This window comes from Palaemon carinicauda, chromosome 11 (assembly GCF_036898095.1).
Source record: "Palaemon carinicauda isolate YSFRI2023 chromosome 11, ASM3689809v2, whole genome shotgun sequence".
NCBI lineage: Eukaryota > Metazoa > Arthropoda > Malacostraca > Decapoda > Palaemonidae > Palaemon > Palaemon carinicauda.
In genome coordinates this window covers 71,350,784-71,369,377 of record NC_090735.1, presented here as the reverse complement: position 1 = coordinate 71,369,377, position 18,594 = coordinate 71,350,784, and the positions used below count along the sequence as shown (strand labels likewise).

The 18,594-nt window shown below is 42.1% G+C and overlaps 1 protein-coding gene across 2 annotated transcripts in view; it reads right to left on the bottom strand.

Moving 5' to 3' along the window:
• LOC137650065 (zinc finger HIT domain-containing protein 3) overlaps window positions 1-18,594 on the bottom strand; it is a 174,771-nt gene that overhangs the window by 33,331 nt on the left and 122,846 nt on the right. The window contains exons 2-3 of one of the 2 annotated variants that reach the window (XM_068383113.1): window positions 12,540-12,906; window positions 5,284-5,447 (exon numbers count right to left, since the gene is read on the bottom strand). In XM_068383113.1, coding sequence (XP_068239214.1) covers window positions 5,284-5,447; window positions 12,540-12,906 — 531 coding nt within the window. The remainder of the gene's footprint in view (window positions 1-5,283; window positions 5,448-12,539; window positions 12,907-18,594) is intronic. The other variant, XM_068383114.1, reaches the window with a different exon arrangement.

Below are 18,594 nucleotides of genomic sequence, written 5' to 3'. Positions count from 1 at the left end.
CTTATCAGGGAGAAGGGGGGGAAGGCGTACACGTCCAGTCCGTCCCACTTATGCTGAAAGGCGTCTTCCATTGCCGCCTTCGGATCTGGGACGGGAGAACAAAATACGGGGAGTTGCGCGTTCAACCTTGTTGCAAACAGATCCATTACCGGAGATCCCTACATCTGTATAATGTAGCTTGCCACTTGTGGGTGTAGGGACCATTCTGCTGCTACCACTTGCCCCACTCTGCTGAGGCCGTCTGCTAGGACGTTGTTCTTCCCTGGGATGAACCTTGCCGTCAGGATGACGTCCTTCTGTTCCGCCCATTTTAGGATTTGAAGGGCTAGTTCGCACAACTCTTTTGATCTCAGTCCCCCCTCCTTCTTCACGTAAGCCACCACCGTTGCATTGTCTGACATTAGGGCCACCGAACGCCCTCTCATGTCCTCCTCGAAGTGGTTGCAGGCTTCTTGGACCGCTCTCATTTCCAGGATATTTATGTGTAGGGATTTCTCCCCCTCTGACCACGCCCCCTTTGCTGTCTTTTCCCGGAGATGGGCTCCCCACCCGTCCTTCGATGCGTCCGTGAAGATAAGAACCTCCGGAGGTTGGGAGGACAGTGGCATCCCCCTTAGGGTGTTCGACCGATCCTGTCACCATTCCAAGGCCTTCCTGGACTCCTGAAGGAGAGGGACCACAATGTCCGGGGAACTTTTCTGGTTCCAATGTTCTTTCAGGTTCCATTGAACCCTTAAGTTCTGTCTCCCGTGAGGTACCAGCTTCTCTAGGGACACCAGGTGCCCTACCAACCTTTGCCAATCCTGCGCTCTTCTGGGGCGACCCAGAAGGAAGGGCCGGAGCACTCGATCCAGGTTGTCCAGCCTTTCCGTGGTTGGGAATGCCTTGACCTGTAACGAATCCAGGACCATTCCAAGGTACGTCCTCCTGTTGGATGGGGTTAGCTGTGATTTCTCCAAGTTGACCACGATGCCCAGGGTCTTGCACAATTGAAGAAGATCTTCGCCCTGTTGTTTCAAGTCTTCCTTTGAGGATGAAAGGAGTAACCAGTCGTCCAGGTACCTGATGAGTCGAATGCCCCGTTCGTGGGCCCATATGGAGACCGTCGTAAAGACCCTCGTGAATACCTGGGGGGCTGTTGAAAGACCGAAGCATAGGGCCTTGAATTGTAACACCTGGGTACCCCACTTGACCCGGAGAAACTTCCTGCTCGACGGATGAATGGGCACTTGGAAGTAGGCGTCCTTGAGGTCTATAGAAATCAAAAAGTCGCCCTCTCTCAAGGACGCCATGACCGTTCTTGGAGTGTCCATTTTGAAGGTCACTTTCCTGAGAAACCTGTTGAGGGCTGACAGGTCTATTACAGGTCTCCACCCTCCTGTCGCTTTTTCCACTAGGAACAGGCGGCTGTAGAACCCCGGACCCGGGAATGTCACTGTTTCTAAAGCTCCCTTCTGCAGCAACGTCTTGACTTCTTCGTCCAACGCTGCCCTCTTCGCCAGGTCCTTGGGCTCCAACCAGTCTGCCTGCGTTGCTGGAACTAGGGGGGGTGTCTCTTCCATGAAGGGGATCCTGTAGCCCTCCTTTAGTACTGTAACTGTCCACGGATCTGCTCCGTGGAGCTTCCATGCTTGCCAAGTGAGTCTGAGGCATCCCCCTACCTGAGGCTTGGGCAGGGGAGGGGGGCCTCCCATCTTATCTCCTACGGGAAGAACGGCCTGTTCTCCCCCTCCTGGAGGAGTAGAAAGAAGACCTATACGTTGGGGGGTTAGAAGATGAACCTCTTCGGGGGGGAACCACAGAGGAAGACCACTGTCCTGACGAGGGTTCCCTCCTTCCTTGAGTTGGTGTGGTACGCGCGGCCATGGGTGCTTCTGTCACTGTCCTCCTGAAGATGGGGCGGCGTGCCGCCTGTGGCTTCAGGGTAGGTAGCTCCCTCTTTTTGGCCAACTTCTCCACGACCTCTTCCGCCTTCTTCGTCGGAATAAGCTGCTCCCCCCAGACGGAGCAGGTCTTCAAGGCTTTAGCTTCCCTGTCAGGAATCTTAATGGGAAGGTTCTTGACTAGGGCGTCTCTTCTCCGGAGAATCCAGTTTGCGGAGAGAGCCAAAGACTGAAAGGTCAGGAATTTAAGGGCGCGGCTACCTGACCCCAGCAACTCATTCAGAGCCTCCCGTTTTGCAGGTTCCATGGAGTCTGTAGGAATCTGGGTGCCTACTAGGGTGGTGGCCCACCAATCCAGCCAGGAGGCCACATTAACTAAGTCCTTGGACATCTCCTCCATCATTGCCGACTCGGAAGGGGAGACGAAGGTAGATGCTGCCGATGCCCTCCCGTCGGAGATGCCCTGGCACAGGATGTCTATGGTTTCCTCGGTCTTGCACGCACCGGTCGGCCTATTTTCTAAAGAGTAGTATTTCGTCTGCGACTTCAAACCCTGTAGGAGCTTTGCTGAGCTGTGACCCCTGCAGGAGTCGCTATTGCGGGATATGACCTTATCAATGCGAGTCTTTCCAATCCCCACGTTACTGGCCTCGGGAAGAGAGAGAGAGGACTTTTTCTGGGCGGGGACCGCTATGAACTTGTTCAGGCCTGAAGTCCAGGGTTCTTCCTCTTGAGTGGCGGGTTCTATAAGGTTGTTATAACCCCTAATTAAGGCAAGGACTCTCCTGTACGCTGGGACTTCCCGTCCCGAGATCCTGTGGGAGACCGCAAGGGGAGTTCCTCCAGACAGACTGATCCCCATTCTCCTGGAGGACCTGGACGACGGGACGGGCTCCTCCGTGAAACAGATCGACGGGGGTGCCAGTCCCTGTCTATCATCTCGATGGGGAGACCCGTCTAGACTGCCCATCCTAGGCGACGGCTCCCTCCACTGAGCGGATGGAGTGGCTCTAGGAAGGGACTTAGGCCTACAAGACGAGGTCCTCCGCCCACCGGCTGACTCTCTGGCGGGGTTCTTGGCTTGTATGGAGGGGAACGGGGACTTCCCGTCCCGAGATCTTGTGGGAGCCCGCAAGGGGAGTTCCTCCACACAGACTGATCCCCATTCTCCTCGAGAACCGGGACGGCTCCTCCGTGAAACAGATCGACGGGGGTGCCCGTCCCTGTCTATCATCCCGATGGGGAGACCCGTCTAGGCTGCCCATCCTAGAAGACGGCTCCCTCCACTGAGCGGATGGGTTGGCTCTAGGAAGGGACTTAGGCCTACAAGACGGGGTCCTCCGCCCATCAGCTGACTCTCTGGCGGGGCTCTTGGCTTGTATGGAGGGGAACGGGGACTTCCCGTCCCGAGATCCTGTGGGAGACCGCAAGGGGAGTTCCTCCACACAGACTGATCTCTCTTCCTCCTGTGTCGTCTCCGACGTTCCTCGCTTGAAGGGCCCGAAGGATCGAGCCCCAATGCGGATCCAGGGTGAAGGACTAGCATAGGACCTCCTCCATGTCCAGTGGGGTCCTCAACGTCGTCCTTGGTACATCCCACGCCAGCGGATCCCTCCGCAGCTGAAGCGCCTGAGGCCTCTACCCATGAATCTGGTGATAAGAAAAAAGGAACATTATTAGGCCACATGGGGTCCTCCGCCGAGACGCCGTCCCTACGAGAGAGACGTGTCCCTCGGACCCCCACACACTCACCTGTAGGCGCCTGATCTGCCCTGAACAAAGAAGGTGCCCCCCACAACATCTCACCCTTGGGAAGGAGGCACCAACTTCTTACACTTCAAGGACTTACCTCATCCCCTACTCTGGGTAGGGGAGAAGAATGCACTCAACCTGCCCCCTCTCCTGCCGACGTCGCAGGGGAAGACATGCTAGTTTCCCTAGGAGACCTCTTCGAGTCCGTCTTCATCGTGCCGCATTCTGACGGCGAACTGGCTTTGACAAGAAAGCCCAACACGAATACCCGGCTCTAGGGCCAGGACAACGGCGATCGTACTCCAAAGCACACACAGAGATCGCTAAACCCAAGCATAAAGCAAGGCAAAGCACTAAAACGCCAATAAAAGCACAAAGGAACGATCCTAAAAGAACACAGATAAGGCACTAATCACTCGTGAAGGAATCGAGACCATGTAGTAACTACATAGTAACGCGCACAAAGGGGGTCGCACAGAGAATAAGGAGCGGTGTGTGTGAACACAACGCGACCAGAAAACATACTGGGGAGAGCTTCTCAAAGACGGGCGACCTGCCTGGGCAATGCCCCCAGGTCATGTTATTTCCCGTTATTCAGGACAGTATAGAACATGGAAGTAGGGGGAAACTACGTAAAAATCTGGTCGTCGGAGAGGAGTTACCAGTAATCTCCTATAAAGTGTTTCAAGGTAAGTCTCTGTGTCGGATCAAATATATATTTATATATATATTTATATATTTTTTTTTATTTTTATATATACACACACACACACACATATATTATATATATATATATATATATATATATTTATATATATATTATATATAAATATATATATATATATATATATATAAATATATATACATATATATATATAAATATATAAATATATATATATAAATATATATATATATATAAATATATATATATATAAATATATATATATATATATATATATATATATATATAATATATATATATATATATATATATATATATATATATATATATATATAAATATATATATATATATATATATATATATATATATATATAAATATATATATATATATATATATATATATATATATATATATAAATATATATATATATAAATATATATATATATATAAATATACAGTATATATATATATATATATATATATATATATATATATATATATATATATATATATAAATATACACATATATATATGTGTATATATATATATATATATAATATATATATATATATATATACACACACACACATATATATACATATATATATACACATATATATATACATATATATATATATATATATATATATATATATATATATATATACACATATATCATCATGCAGGTGCCATATCCCTCAGGACATCTGAAATCCATCGTATATATTATTTAACACAAGTACGACTTTCAAAATAACTATATTTTACAAAGTTCTGTAAAGGTACATTCACAATAACCATACAAAACATCCACACACAATTCTGTTGCGAAAACTACAAAAATGTCTAAAGTTTAATTGCTGGAGTTATGGCTATGTCTTGATTTTCTCTCCGAAAATCAGGTAGTTCTGACAAGGAGTAGCACCGAATAATTGCTAACACAAAAGGGGATTCCAGTACTTACGTAGTTTTTCCAGAGTTGCAGGCATTACTGTGTCGTCTGTTGGAAATAGTACTTGACGGGATAAAATATTTCCCTGCCCGTCTATCTCCAAAGTTACATTTGCTTCACTCTTCTTAGGTTGGCATGGCACCGCTTTGTGAATTTTGTAACATGGCACACTGCAGCTAAACATAAAAGGTAAAGAAACATATAAGTTGAATCTTTCGTTTGCTGTAAATGAATAATTTAAAAAATACAGAGTACTGTATATCCTTTAAAAATGCTTAATTTATACAAGCTTTACAAATAATGACAAATTTGGAAGTAATTAGTATTTTTCCTAACGATTAAAACCTTAGCTATTTATAGGGGTATTACTTTCGGTGAAGCTGAAAGGACGAGCCATTAGAATTTAGAGAGGGTTAACTTCCCATCCCGCTAGTTAGCGAGGGTAGGGGGGAGGAAGCTAGCTACACCAGTCACTCAAACACATGTGACTGAGCTTCACTTTGCTTGGAGGTAGGACTTAGACGGGGACAGAGTTGGTAGGCAAGTATGCATAAATAGCTAGGGTTTGTTTTGATAAGAAAAATACTAATTACTTCATAATTTGTCATTTGTTGGGTAACTGGAATACAAACCAACACTATTTATACGGGTGACTCACCCATTAGGGAGGTGGATGTCCTTGCCAATCTGGCTTTTGGCCTTACCCGGGGTACTCTCTTGTGCAAGTTAGTGCACAAATAAGGAGAAGCTAACACCTCGCTAAACCTACTAAGCATGGTCTGTGGGCTATGCAAGCCGTGTGTGATGAAATACTAGCAATAAGACTGCCAAGGTAAAAGTTATTCCGAGTCTTGTAGGAAATAACCAAGGAGACCAAGACATTCCCAATACCACCTTGCCAGTGTATGGAAAAGCAACAGTATTGGGACAATACTAGGTTACACAAGGGAGCAATGGTTTACCTGCAGAGGTTTGCAGTCTGCTTGTGCAAAGGACCCAGGATGCTGATTTCCCCAAGGGAGGGGAGGATGAAGGAAGGAAAAGAGCCAGGCAATCCTTTTCATTCCTTCAGACTAAGACCCAGGTAACCAATGCCCTCAACCTTCTGCTACTTACCCAATAGGGAGCTTGAAGTACTAAACCACCTGTTGTGCAGCCACCACATAACAGATAGAAAATGTATCAAGGTTCCTGTATGTTTCCAGCAGCCAACCCCGCCAGCTACAATCACTGTCAAAGCACCCAGTTGGCGCCACAAAAAATCATCAAGCTTCATGGAGAACCCCACCACATTGCAGTTCAAGTTCCACTCAGTGAGTGAACAGAGTCTGGACAAAAATCTAAGACTATCTACTCAACCATAGGGTTTTCTTTCACTAAAGTTTCTACTGCAATAATATCCTAAGAATCCTCCACGTTAAAAAACGAGAAAATATCTAATCACCAGCTTTATATCTCTAAATCACTTTCAAAAGAAGAAGAGAGTCCAAATCACTCTCGCCGCCTATATTTAACAGGTTCTCCATATTTCATCAAGTCAGATAATTTCTCCAAGTAAACCTGCTTTTGACAGTCTTCACCACCTTACAAGAAATCCCAACACATGAACTGACATTGTGGTCAAGACACCGCTACTCTCAAGCGGATTGGGGTTTATACATATTACTAGGACAAAGCCTGTTATAGTCTGACCAGTGACAAATGAAGGTGCAATGAATGATTTAAAGTTTTCAGGCATCCTGACATCTAAGGTCATTGACGCCGGTAACATTTAATTTATGTATACAAAAATAAAAATGAAATAAAATAAAAAATTAAAGAGTATTCAATTAAAATCATAAAAATTGAATGTCATAAAAGTTAAATATTCTTCAGAAGACCTGCTTCTGAAATAAATCTAAAAATGCCACTTGCATGGTAGGATACATTATTTCCAAGAATCTTGGCAAGGATGAACCTGCCACCCTCACCTCGAGCCTCAAACAAATATCTATTCCGCAAGTTGTTATAATTGGGGCATTCGGTCAACAAATGCCTTACTGTTAGAGGTACTAAACAGTTGTCACAATACGGTTGGTGTTGGCCCTTCAGCAGAAACTCATGTGTCAACCTTGTGTGACCAATACGGAGACGACAAAGAGACGTCTCCCATTTTCGGGGCATCATATTATACCTCCATGGAGATATGTCATTTGTTACTTCCCTCATTCTATTGCCATCTTGACTATCCCATTGCTGTTGCCATTTATTGCAAACCAATTTCTTGATGTCAGGTAAGAAATCATTACAGGGAATGGGATACCTTCTTGGTAGCAACTCGGATGCAGCCTCCTTAGCTAGTGAATCTGCCTTCTCAATCCCGGACACACCTACATGTGCTGGAACCCAACAAAATTGAACTGTTATACCTCTCCGTCCAATAATGAAAAGCCATTCTAAAATCTTTAAAACTAGAGGGTTATTAGAATTAAAAACTTCCATAGCTTGAAGGACACTCCTTGCATCACTAAAAATTGTAAAATTACCCTCCTTCTCCAACGCTATTTTCTCAATAGCGGTTAATATGCCATACAGTTCGGCAGTAAATATGGAAGCGGTCAGAGGAAGTGCACCTCTACAATTAAAACCATTACTATGTACTCCAAATCCAACGCCAGCATCAGATTTGGAGCCATCAGTATAGATAAAAGTTGATCCTCTATGTTCTTTAACATGTTCATTAAAAAGAGACCTGGCTTCTAGGTCTGACATATTCTTCTTAATGAAGGTGCAAGATTATGAAATATTACTCCCATATCCTAATCCTTGTAATAGCTATTCTATCATACCTACACTTGACTCCCTACTGTGTGTAGGGTATTGCTGTCATTACCATAAAGCTTTTTTTTTCCACACAAACCATAATTCATTGTATTCCCCCCCCCCCCCATAAGCCTTCAAGCCCATCCAAAAAATGTCTTGTAACTGACAACAACACCCCATACAAACTCTGTACATTCAAGTGATGAGTATCTGTACATGGCAAAAAAAAATATATACATGGCCAAAAAGAAAAAAAGTAAAAAAAAATAAAAGTTTAGAGGAAAATAATAAATACCAGGGTGATACAATATAGGATAATAAAACCACAAGCAGAGACAAATGTCTCCATATAGAACCTCTTAGGAATTAGTATACACATCTAGACTAAATTCAAATGTAATCTGAATGGTCGCTTCTGTTACGATCAAAGGGATTATAAGACAAGGTTACGCATCTAACCTGTCTCTACAATCTAACCTTAGCATCAGAAAGACAAAACTATTGTAATAAAAAAACAAAGCTTGCAATCCACAGTGTTACACCCAGAGGGGATGGCTAAATAGCCTATCAAATACAGTATAGTAACTTCCTAAAGCTATGCTACAAACATCTACATATTACAGAACATTAATGAATGCCTTTCTTGTTGATGTGAGCCTCTAGTGTTGTGTTGTCGCTCATCACCACCACTCCCTCATCGCCACCACTGAGTGGCCCACCAGGAACTGAAGGAACTGTTGAAGGGCCAGGAAGGTGGCCCTCATCTCCAAGAGGTTAATATTTTGGTACTTTTCAAACTCTGACCAAAGGCCTGAGGTCGTGTGGTGCAGTATGTGGGGCCCCCACCCTTCTTTTGATGTGTCTGTGAAGAGCAGCAAATCCGGGGGGAGGACATGAAGGTTGACACCCTTTAGCAGATTCTTGTCTGCCACCCACCACTCGAGGTCCGTCAATTTCTCTGATCCCATGGGAATCAAGATGTCTGGGGAATCTAAGGCCTGATTCCAGGTGGACTTCAGCCGCCACTGGAAAAATTGAATCCTGAGGCGGCTGTTAGGAACTAGACGGACAAGAGATGATAGGTGTCCTAGTAGACATAACCACCTCTGGGCTGGGAGCTCTTCTCATCTGAGAAAAGGTCTCGCAATCTTCCTCAGCCTCACTACCCTGTCATGTGATGGAAAGACTTTGTTAAGGTTAGTATCTATTATCATTACTAGATATACCAGTCGTTGAAAGAGAAGCAGGTGTGACTTCTTGAGGTTTACCATGATCCCCAGAGCTTGGCAAAACCTCAGAAGTTTGTCTTGGCACTGAAGAAGGGTTGCCACCGAGTCTGCTAGAATCAGCCAGTCGTCCAGATAACTGAGGAGACAGATGTCGATCCTGTGATCCCAAGATGATACTAGGGCGAACACTCTCGTGAAGACCTGAGATGCTGTGGAAATACCGAAGCACAGCACCTTGAACTAGTATTTCTTGTTGTCTAGACTGAATCTGAGGTACTTCCTTGAAGACGGATGGATTGGGATCTGGAAGTACGCATCCTTTAGGTCAGGGGTGCACAACCTTTTGAGCTACTCGGGCCACATCATCAAACATATATCTAGTCGAGGGCCACTGGACTAGATTTTACATGAAATGATAAATAGTTTGTAGAATGTTTAAAGATAAAAAAAAACACAGTTGCTCACCTGTTTTGTTTTAATGAGATTTTTGACACTGAGATTCATGTACAAGTTTTTTTATGTTAGGATGGAAATTTGTGGTTGCCAGTCTTTAAACAGAGTGCAGATTTTGATCACTTAGCCTGCTACGAATATTTGACTTGGTCTGGTTGCGCAGACTAAATGTTTGTTCACATATGTAGGTAGAGCCAAATAAGCTTGCATAAATAGCAGCTTTGTTTCTCAAATAAGGAAACTGATCTTTGGCCAAGCAATTATAAAAGTTGAGCAAGTCCCCTTCATTATACTTGGTACGAAGGCTGTCATTATTCTGAAGATCAATCAGTTTGAGTTGTGCTTCGAATTCTACTTCATCAGGAGATACAGAAAAGGGGTTGCTGAACAACTTCAAATCATTGACTTCTTTCTTTAGGTCCTCAAATTGGCTCTCAAAGGCCTCCAAAAGTTTTCCTAATTTTGCTGCATAATATTCATGTCTATTGCATACTTTGTGTTTCTCACACATAAGTTTGTAATTTGGGAAGTGGCCTAACTCTCCTTTAACTATCTGTAACTGAAACAATTTTAGTTTTTGTTCGAAAGCTGTCACATAATTGGCTAGCTGAGAAATAAATTGGTTATTCCCCTGAAGTTTATGATTCAAGTTATTTAAATGACTTGTGAGATCTACAAGAAATGACAAATCACAAAGCCAGTCAGCATTTGTAAGTTCTGGTACCATCTTATTCTTTTCATTAAGAAATATCTCAATTTCATCCAGAAGACTGATAAATCTTTTCAGCGTATTTCTCCTGCCTAACCACCTTACTTGAGTGAAAAACACTAAATCGCCATATTCTGCTTCAATTTCATCAAGAAATTGCTTGAATTGCCGGTGATGCAAAGCTGAGCGTGACTTGATAAAATTGACTGTAGAAACTACAACTTTCATTACATGATCAAAGTCCAGTTCTTTAACACACAAATTTTGTTGATGTATTATGCAATGAAATTGTTTCAGCTCATATTTTCGCTCTCCAAGGTGTTTAATCAATAGCTGCACCAATCCATTCTGCTTGCCTATCATTGCAGGAGCCCCATCAGTTGATATTCCTACTAACTTGTCCAAATCTAACTCAATTACTGAAATTTGTTCTAAAAGTCCATTAAGTAAATCACTACCAGTTGTCTGCCCCTTCAATGAACTGAGCCCTACGAGTTCCTCATGAATAGAAAAGTCCTCTGTCACACCACGTACAAATACAAGTAGCTGAGCCGTAGATGTAACATCAGTAGATTCATCAGTGGCTAGGGAGAAGTACACAAATTGTTTACTTTTCTCCTTCAACTGGTCTACTATATCACCCGACAAATCAACAATACGACGTTGCACTGTCATACGATTCAAACTGATATTCTCAAACTTTTTCAAAACATCTGGAGAAAGTTTTTGAGCAGCAAGTAGAATACACTTTTTAATGAAATCCCCCTCTGAAAATGCCTTGGAATGTTTAGCAATCAGGTTTGCAATTTCATAACTCACTTCTGTTACGTCCTGTGCCTCTTTATTTTTCTGAATAAACATATTTTTCTGCACATGAAAACCTTGCATTAGTGATTTAATTTTCTGCTTTCTTAGTTCACCAACAAATTTTTCATAAGGCTTGTTCTTTGTCAGATAATGCCTTTGCAAATTGTATTCCTTACAAACGGCCACACTATTCTGGCATATCAAGCAAATGATTTTTTTTTCACTGTTTTCCACAAAGAAATATCTATCTGTCCATATTTCTTGAAATTTTCTATGTTCCTCATCAAGCTTTCTTTTTCGACTTGAGTTTTTGTCCACAGAAGTACCAGAAGCCATAGTAGCTAAGCAAAATTAATCTGAAAATACTACAATGATAAATGCCTGGCCTTGTAGCAATATCTCCTATTTTAGACTGCAAAGAAACTATCGGAGCTCAGACAAATTGGCTAACTTGGAAGGTTGGCAAATAATCATTTTACAAACTTTTTAAACTGGAATTTAGATGTATTAGGAAACCATAATTATGAATGTAAAATACAATAAAAAAAGAAAAACAAGAAAAACAATAACAGGTTTCGCATCTGTTTAAAAAGAGAATAGTATTCAAAATTATGATAAATATTAATTTAGATATAACTTCAGGTGGTTACCTTCCCTTCACAACAACGAGGTTACTCCCGTCTAGACAACGCAACAGCCATACGCGTTCACCTCTTGTCTCGACTGCTTTCGTGTTCGAGGATGGTGATGAAATTATGAATTTAGTGAATGAACTGATTATAGATAACGAGATAATTCAACAATAACAAGAAAACACAAAGAATAATACATACATACATATATATATATACAGTATATATATATATATATGTTTATATGTATGTATGTCTATGTATGTACATATATATATATATATATATATATATATATATATATATATATATATATATATATATATATATATATATATATATATATATATATATATATATATATATATGCTCAGACACATATACATACATACATACTTATGTATGTGTGTGTGTGTGTGTGTGTTATATAGTACATTTTTACAATTTGTAATTATAACATAAGACGGAGTAATATGTTTATATTTATTATTTTCTTTTACTATACAGAGAGTGATATATTGTGTTTTCTATGATAACTTCGAGGGCCGCCATGTGCTTCACTGGGGCGGCCCGCGGGCTGCCGGTTGTGCACCATTGCTTTAGGTCCAGTGTGCACATGAAGTCCCAAGGTCTTACCACTTGTCTGACCGTGTCTGCGGTCTCCATCCTGAACGAAGTGTGTGATAAACTTGTGCAGTGCCGAAAGGTTGATGACTGGTCTTCAGCCTCCAGACACCACTTTGACAAGAAAGAGTCGACTGAAGAAGCTTAGGGAGTCGTTGAAGATCTCTTGGTGAGGGCCCTTCTCCAACATGGACCGGACTTCGGTCCGAAGGGCCTGCCCCTTTGCCGATCCTATCGCAAAGGACCTTATCGATGCTGGACTCTTGATCAGTGAAGGGAGAGATGGCATGAACGGGACGCGATGTGGTGGTTTGCAGACTGTGGCTAAATGTAGCACGCAGACTGCCTAGTGTCTGAATGCCGACCACACTCCGTTTCACTACAAAAAAAGAAACGGTGGAATACTCAGAAATTTGGATAAAAGGTAAACAATCAAGGATGAACTGGGCACTGGGAACCACCCCTTGATTTCATACTAGGCAAGGGGACCCAGCTAGAACTGTAGTTGCTTAATATCATTTTAGAGGTATGCCATCTCACTAAATTCCTGGCATGCATGGAGTTCAATATAAATAGCAGCAGCTATATTTCAAGTTATTTGAACATTTCAAACATTAGGAGAGGAAAAAATAATATTGCAAAGAAAAAAACTCTAAATTGGTCGCTGAGAAGGGGACAAAATTATGTAGGGAAAGATACGCTTACGCTGCAAAATAAGAAAAAGAGTTTTATCAAAGGCCAAGATAAAAAGTAACTATCATAAGTATAAGTATACATGGGTAAGAGTGGTAGAAAGGACGTTAATGGATTATGTGTTGATAATTAAAAGAATGTTTGGAAGATTGAAAGACGTGCACGTGTTTAGGGGTATGGCTAACAATATGTCTGATCCTTTTTTGGTGGAAGGAAAATTAGTTGTAGCAAAAGAGTGGGGGCATAGAGTAGGTGGATGTAAAAGGGAACTAATGAGGGTTGAAGAGCTAATAAAACCGGGGGTAAAAAGTAAATATCAAGAAAGGTTGAAAATGGCACATGACAGAGTGAAAGTAAGAGAAAGTGGTAATTTAGAGGAGTGGAAGTTAGTAAAAGAAAATTTTGTTGGGATTGCAAGTGATGTGTGTGGCAAGAAGTTTGTTGGAGTCAGCATGAGGAAGGGCAGTGAATGGTGGAATGAAGAGTGAAGGTAAAAGTGGAAGAGAAAAAGAGGGCTTTTGAAGAATGGCTGCAGAGTAATAGTGTAGAGAAGTATGAAAGATATAGAGAGAAAAATGTGGAAGAAAAGCGCAAGGTAAGTGAGGCAAAGAGGGAAGCTGACCTAAGGTGGGGTCAGGGATTGGGTCATTCATATAAAGAGAATAAGAAGTAGTTTTGGAAAGAAGTGAAGAGAGAAAGGAAGGCTGGTACAAGAATTGAAGAGACAGTGAAAGATGGAAATGGAAGGTTGTTAAAAGGAGAGGAGGCAAGGAAAAGGTGGGCGGAGTATTTTGAAAGTTTACTGAATGTTGAGGATAATAGGGAAACAGATATAATTGCTGTTGCAGGCGTTGAGGTACCGATGATGGGAGATAAGAATGAGAGAGAGATTACAAGAGAGGAAGTGAGGAGAGCACTACATGAAAAGAGAGTATGAAAAGCATCTGGTATGGATGGTGTGAGAGCTGAGATGTTGAATGAAGGGGGTGTGACTGTACTTGAATGGTTGGTGAGATTATTTAATATGTGTTTTGTGTTGTCAACGGTACCAGTAGATTAGGTTTGTACGTGTATTGTACCACTATATAAGGGTAAGGGAGATGTGCAAGAGTGTTGTAATTCAAGGTATATTAGTTTGTTAAGTGTAGTTGGAAAAGTGAATGGTAGATTGCTGATTAATAGGATTAAGGATAAAACAGAGAATGCAATCTTAGAAGTACAGGCTGGTTTTTAGAAGAGGTAGGGGTTGGATGAATCAGATTTTTACAGTTAGCAGATATGCAAGAAATATTTAGCAAAAGGTAAGGAGGTGTATGTTGCATTTATGGATCTGGAGAAAGCGTATAATAGAGTTGATAGGGGAGCAATGTGGAATGTAATGAGGTTATATGGAGTTGGTGGAAGGTTGTTGCAAGCAGTGAAAATTTTCTACAAAGGTAGTAAAGCATGTGTTAGGATAAGAAATGAAGTGAGTGATTGGTTTCCGGTGAGAGTGGAGCTGAGACAGGGATGTGTGATGTTGCCATGGTTGTTTAACTTGTATGTTGATGGAGTGGTGAGAGAGGTGAATGCTCGAGTGCTTGGATGAGGATTGAAACTGGTAGACAAAAATGACCATTGAATGGGAGGTAAATCCGTTGTTGTTTGCGGATGATACTGTACTGGTTGCAGACATGGAAGAGAAGCTTAGCCGATTAGTGAAAGACTTTGGAAGGGTGTGCGAGAGAAGGCAGTTGAGAGTTACAGTGAACCCTCGCTACTTCGCGGTTCGACAATCGCGGATTCACCACTTCGCGGGGTTTTTCCATAACCCATATATATACAGTGAACCCTCGTTTATCGCGGTAGATAGGTTCCAGACGCGGGCGCGATAGGTGAAAATCCGCGAAGTAGTAACAGCATATTTACCTATTTATTTAACATGTATATTCAGACTTTTAAAACCTTCCCTTGTACGTAGTACTGTTAACAAACCACCCTTTAATGTACAGAACACTTAATGCATGTACTACAGCACCCTAAACTAAAACAGGCACAAATATTAAAGGCGATTTTATATCATGCGTTTCCTAAACACCTAAAAAGCACGATAAAAAATGGCAACCAATGTTTTGTTTACGTTCATCTCTGATCATAATGAAGAAACAAATTCATTTAGTGTACACATATATGTATAGGTTAGTTTTTGCATCGATTATATTGATTATACAGTACTGTATGTTGATTTTTTTATTACCAATGTTTTAGTTTACGTATTTTTCTTAGGACTTCCAAATGAAATCTTTTTCTTTATGACGCCGCCTGAAACGACGGCGTGTACGCTCAGTAAACAACCACGCTCAGAACAAACAAGGCATTTAACGCGCATGATGATAGTGATAAATAATGATACAGTACATACAGTATTTACAGTAAAAGCATTTACAAAATATGTTACCTTACAAATATAAATTATACAGTACTTGTACGTAGCAAAGCAGGAAAACAATTTGAGAGAGAGAGAGAGAGAGAGAGAGAGAGAGAGAGAGAGAGAGAGAGAGAGAGATTGTTTTACGTACGTAAATGTAAATTTTAAACAAAAAAAATATGATAGGTTACAACATGTAGACTTTTAAAACCTTCCCTTTAACTTAATGCATACAGTACGTACATTACTAAACTATAAAACAGGTTAAAGTAAAAAATAAAGATTGTTACTGTACTCACCACGAAAGAAGTTGAAGAAAAACTTGAATGGTGATGGCGATGAATTTGCTGCACAGTAGAAATGATGATGATGAAGCTGATGATGTGTTCTACTGTGCAGTCAATGATAGTATTTTACGTCTCTTCAGACGGAGGTGTCTTTTCCTGGGACACCTCTTCAACTTCTTCCTGGGAAACTTCTTCAATTTCTTCCGAAGGCGTACTAGCAGGAGGAACTGGCTCTTTTTTGCGAGGCTGGAAGAACATTGTGATCGGAAGTTGTTGCCGCTGCTTCTTTTTTCGATCCAAGAGCATTTTGTAGGGAGTCATGTCTTCATCGATCTTGTTGCAGAATTGCATCGAGCGAACCATATCCTCGTCCCACTCTTGTAACATTTCTTTCGCCTCCTTCATATGGTTGCAGAACTTGGCAAGCCGTTCTAATGTTAAGCCCGTTTCTTCGACATTTTCTTGGGTCTCTTCCTGGGTACCCTCACTCTCTTCCTCACTTGCCGATTTCGTCAGGTCTTCGAGGTCTGCGTCAGTTAGGGGCTGGGAATGGCAGTCCAACAACTCGTCGACGTCTTCAGTCGTCATGTCGCCAAACCCGTCACCTCCAATTATGGCAGCCAACTGCACAGATTTCCGTATTGCAGAGTGTTGGATTTCCGACGGAGTAAATCCCTTGTCGTCGTAAACAATATCGGGCCACAGCTTCTTCCAGCTCGCATTCACGGTTGCAGGTTTCATCTCTTGAAGTGCCTTTTGAATATTCTGCAGGCACGTGGCTATGGTGTACTGCCGCCAGTACGCCTTCAAGTTGAAATCTTCATCCTCGTCATCTTGGGCAGCATCCACACACGCAACGAGGTCCGCCAAGGTATTCTTCGTGTAGAGGGCCTTGAACGCCCTGATAACCCCCTGGTCCATCGGTTGAATTAATGACGTGGTGTTGGGTGGCAGGAACTCAACCTGAACGCCCTCACGCGACAGGTCAGTTGCGTGTCCACCAGCGTTATCCATAAGGAGAAGGATCTTGAATGGCAAGCCCTTCTCTAAGAGATATTCATGGACTTGCGGGATGAAACACTGGTGGAACCAGTTGGAGGTCAGCATCTTCGTAATCCATGCTTTTTGATTATGCATCCAGTACACGGGAAGGAGATTCTTATTTTTATTTTTTAAAGCGCGAGGATTTTTCGACTTATAAATAAGCCCCGGCTTTAACAAAAATCCAGCAGCATTGCCACACATCACGAGGGTAACGCGATCCTTGAATGCCTTAAAGCCAGAGGCTTTGGCTTCCTCTTTGAACAGGAAAGTTCGCGACGGCATTCTCTTCCAAAACAAGCCGGTTTCATCCATATTAAACACTTGTTCCGGCTTGTATCCACCTTCAGCGATAATGTTCTTGAAAGTCTGGTTCACGTAAGTTTCAGCAGCGGCAGTGTCAGCGGAAGCAGACTCCCCATGCAGGGAAACGCTTTTCAGGGCGAAGCGTTTCTGAAACTTCGCGAACCATCCTTTGCTTGCGGAAAAACGTTTCTGAGGCTGGGAATCAGTGGATGTCCCTGGTTGAGGATCATCTGCATCATCATCATCTTCAGCATGGTTGCCGTCGTCGTCTTTAGGTTCCTTTGCAGCAAAATTCTCATATAAGCTCAAAGCCTTTGTTTGGATGGTGTTCGTATCCAACGCTATGTTCTTCTTCCGGCAGTCGGCAATCCACACAGCTAAAGCACCTTCCATGCGTACGATCGTTTTATTACGTGTTGTAACGACTCGCTTCGCTGATCTGCTAAAGGTGATTGCAGCAGTCTTTCTAATGTTCGCCTCGTCCTTTTTGATATAGCGAACGGTGGATTCGTTGATGCCAAAATGGCGGCCGGCGGCCGCGTAACTTCTACCATCTTTTAACATGTCGAGAAGCGTAACCTTCTCAGCTATCGTCATCATCCTTCGGTGGCGTTTAGGCTCACTACCAGCCTTACTAGAAGCAGAACGCTTGGGAGGCATTGTACAGTAGGATTTAACAGAAAGTTCAACAAAAAGTTCAACTTAAAACAGTCGCACACAGCACAGATTAAACTTCACAAACTTAAGAACGTCTACTCAGCGATACGCGGAAAGAGAAAGTGAACGATCCAGCCCCGCGAGAACTTTGATGCTGCGGGTAGAAGATGCGGGCAAAACACCAATCACAGGCTAGATAACAAAACTTGAGTTTTGATTCGTCATCTATCAGCGCTTGAACCAATCACAACCCGTCTTACAGTACTATGATGCGTTGGTTACTCATAGAAGATGCCCCGCGCATAATGAACGTACGTAGATTAAGTACAATACCGTAATAATAATAAATAATGATAATAATACTGTACAGTAATAATAATAATAATAATGATAATAATAATAACAATAATAATTTTATTAACAACAACAACAATAATAATAATAATAACAATAATAATAAAAATTTACGTACGCTATTTTACGCCTCTCTCTCTCTCTCTCTCTCTCTCTCTCTCTCTCTCTCTCGTACGCTTACAGTATTCGAAATGTGATTTTTGCAACAAAGAATATTATTGGATGCAGTACTGTACTACGTACGTATACATACAAAAGATTAATGGAAAAGAAGAACATCCATTACAGTACACACCATTCTAATATGGTATGACTGCATCTG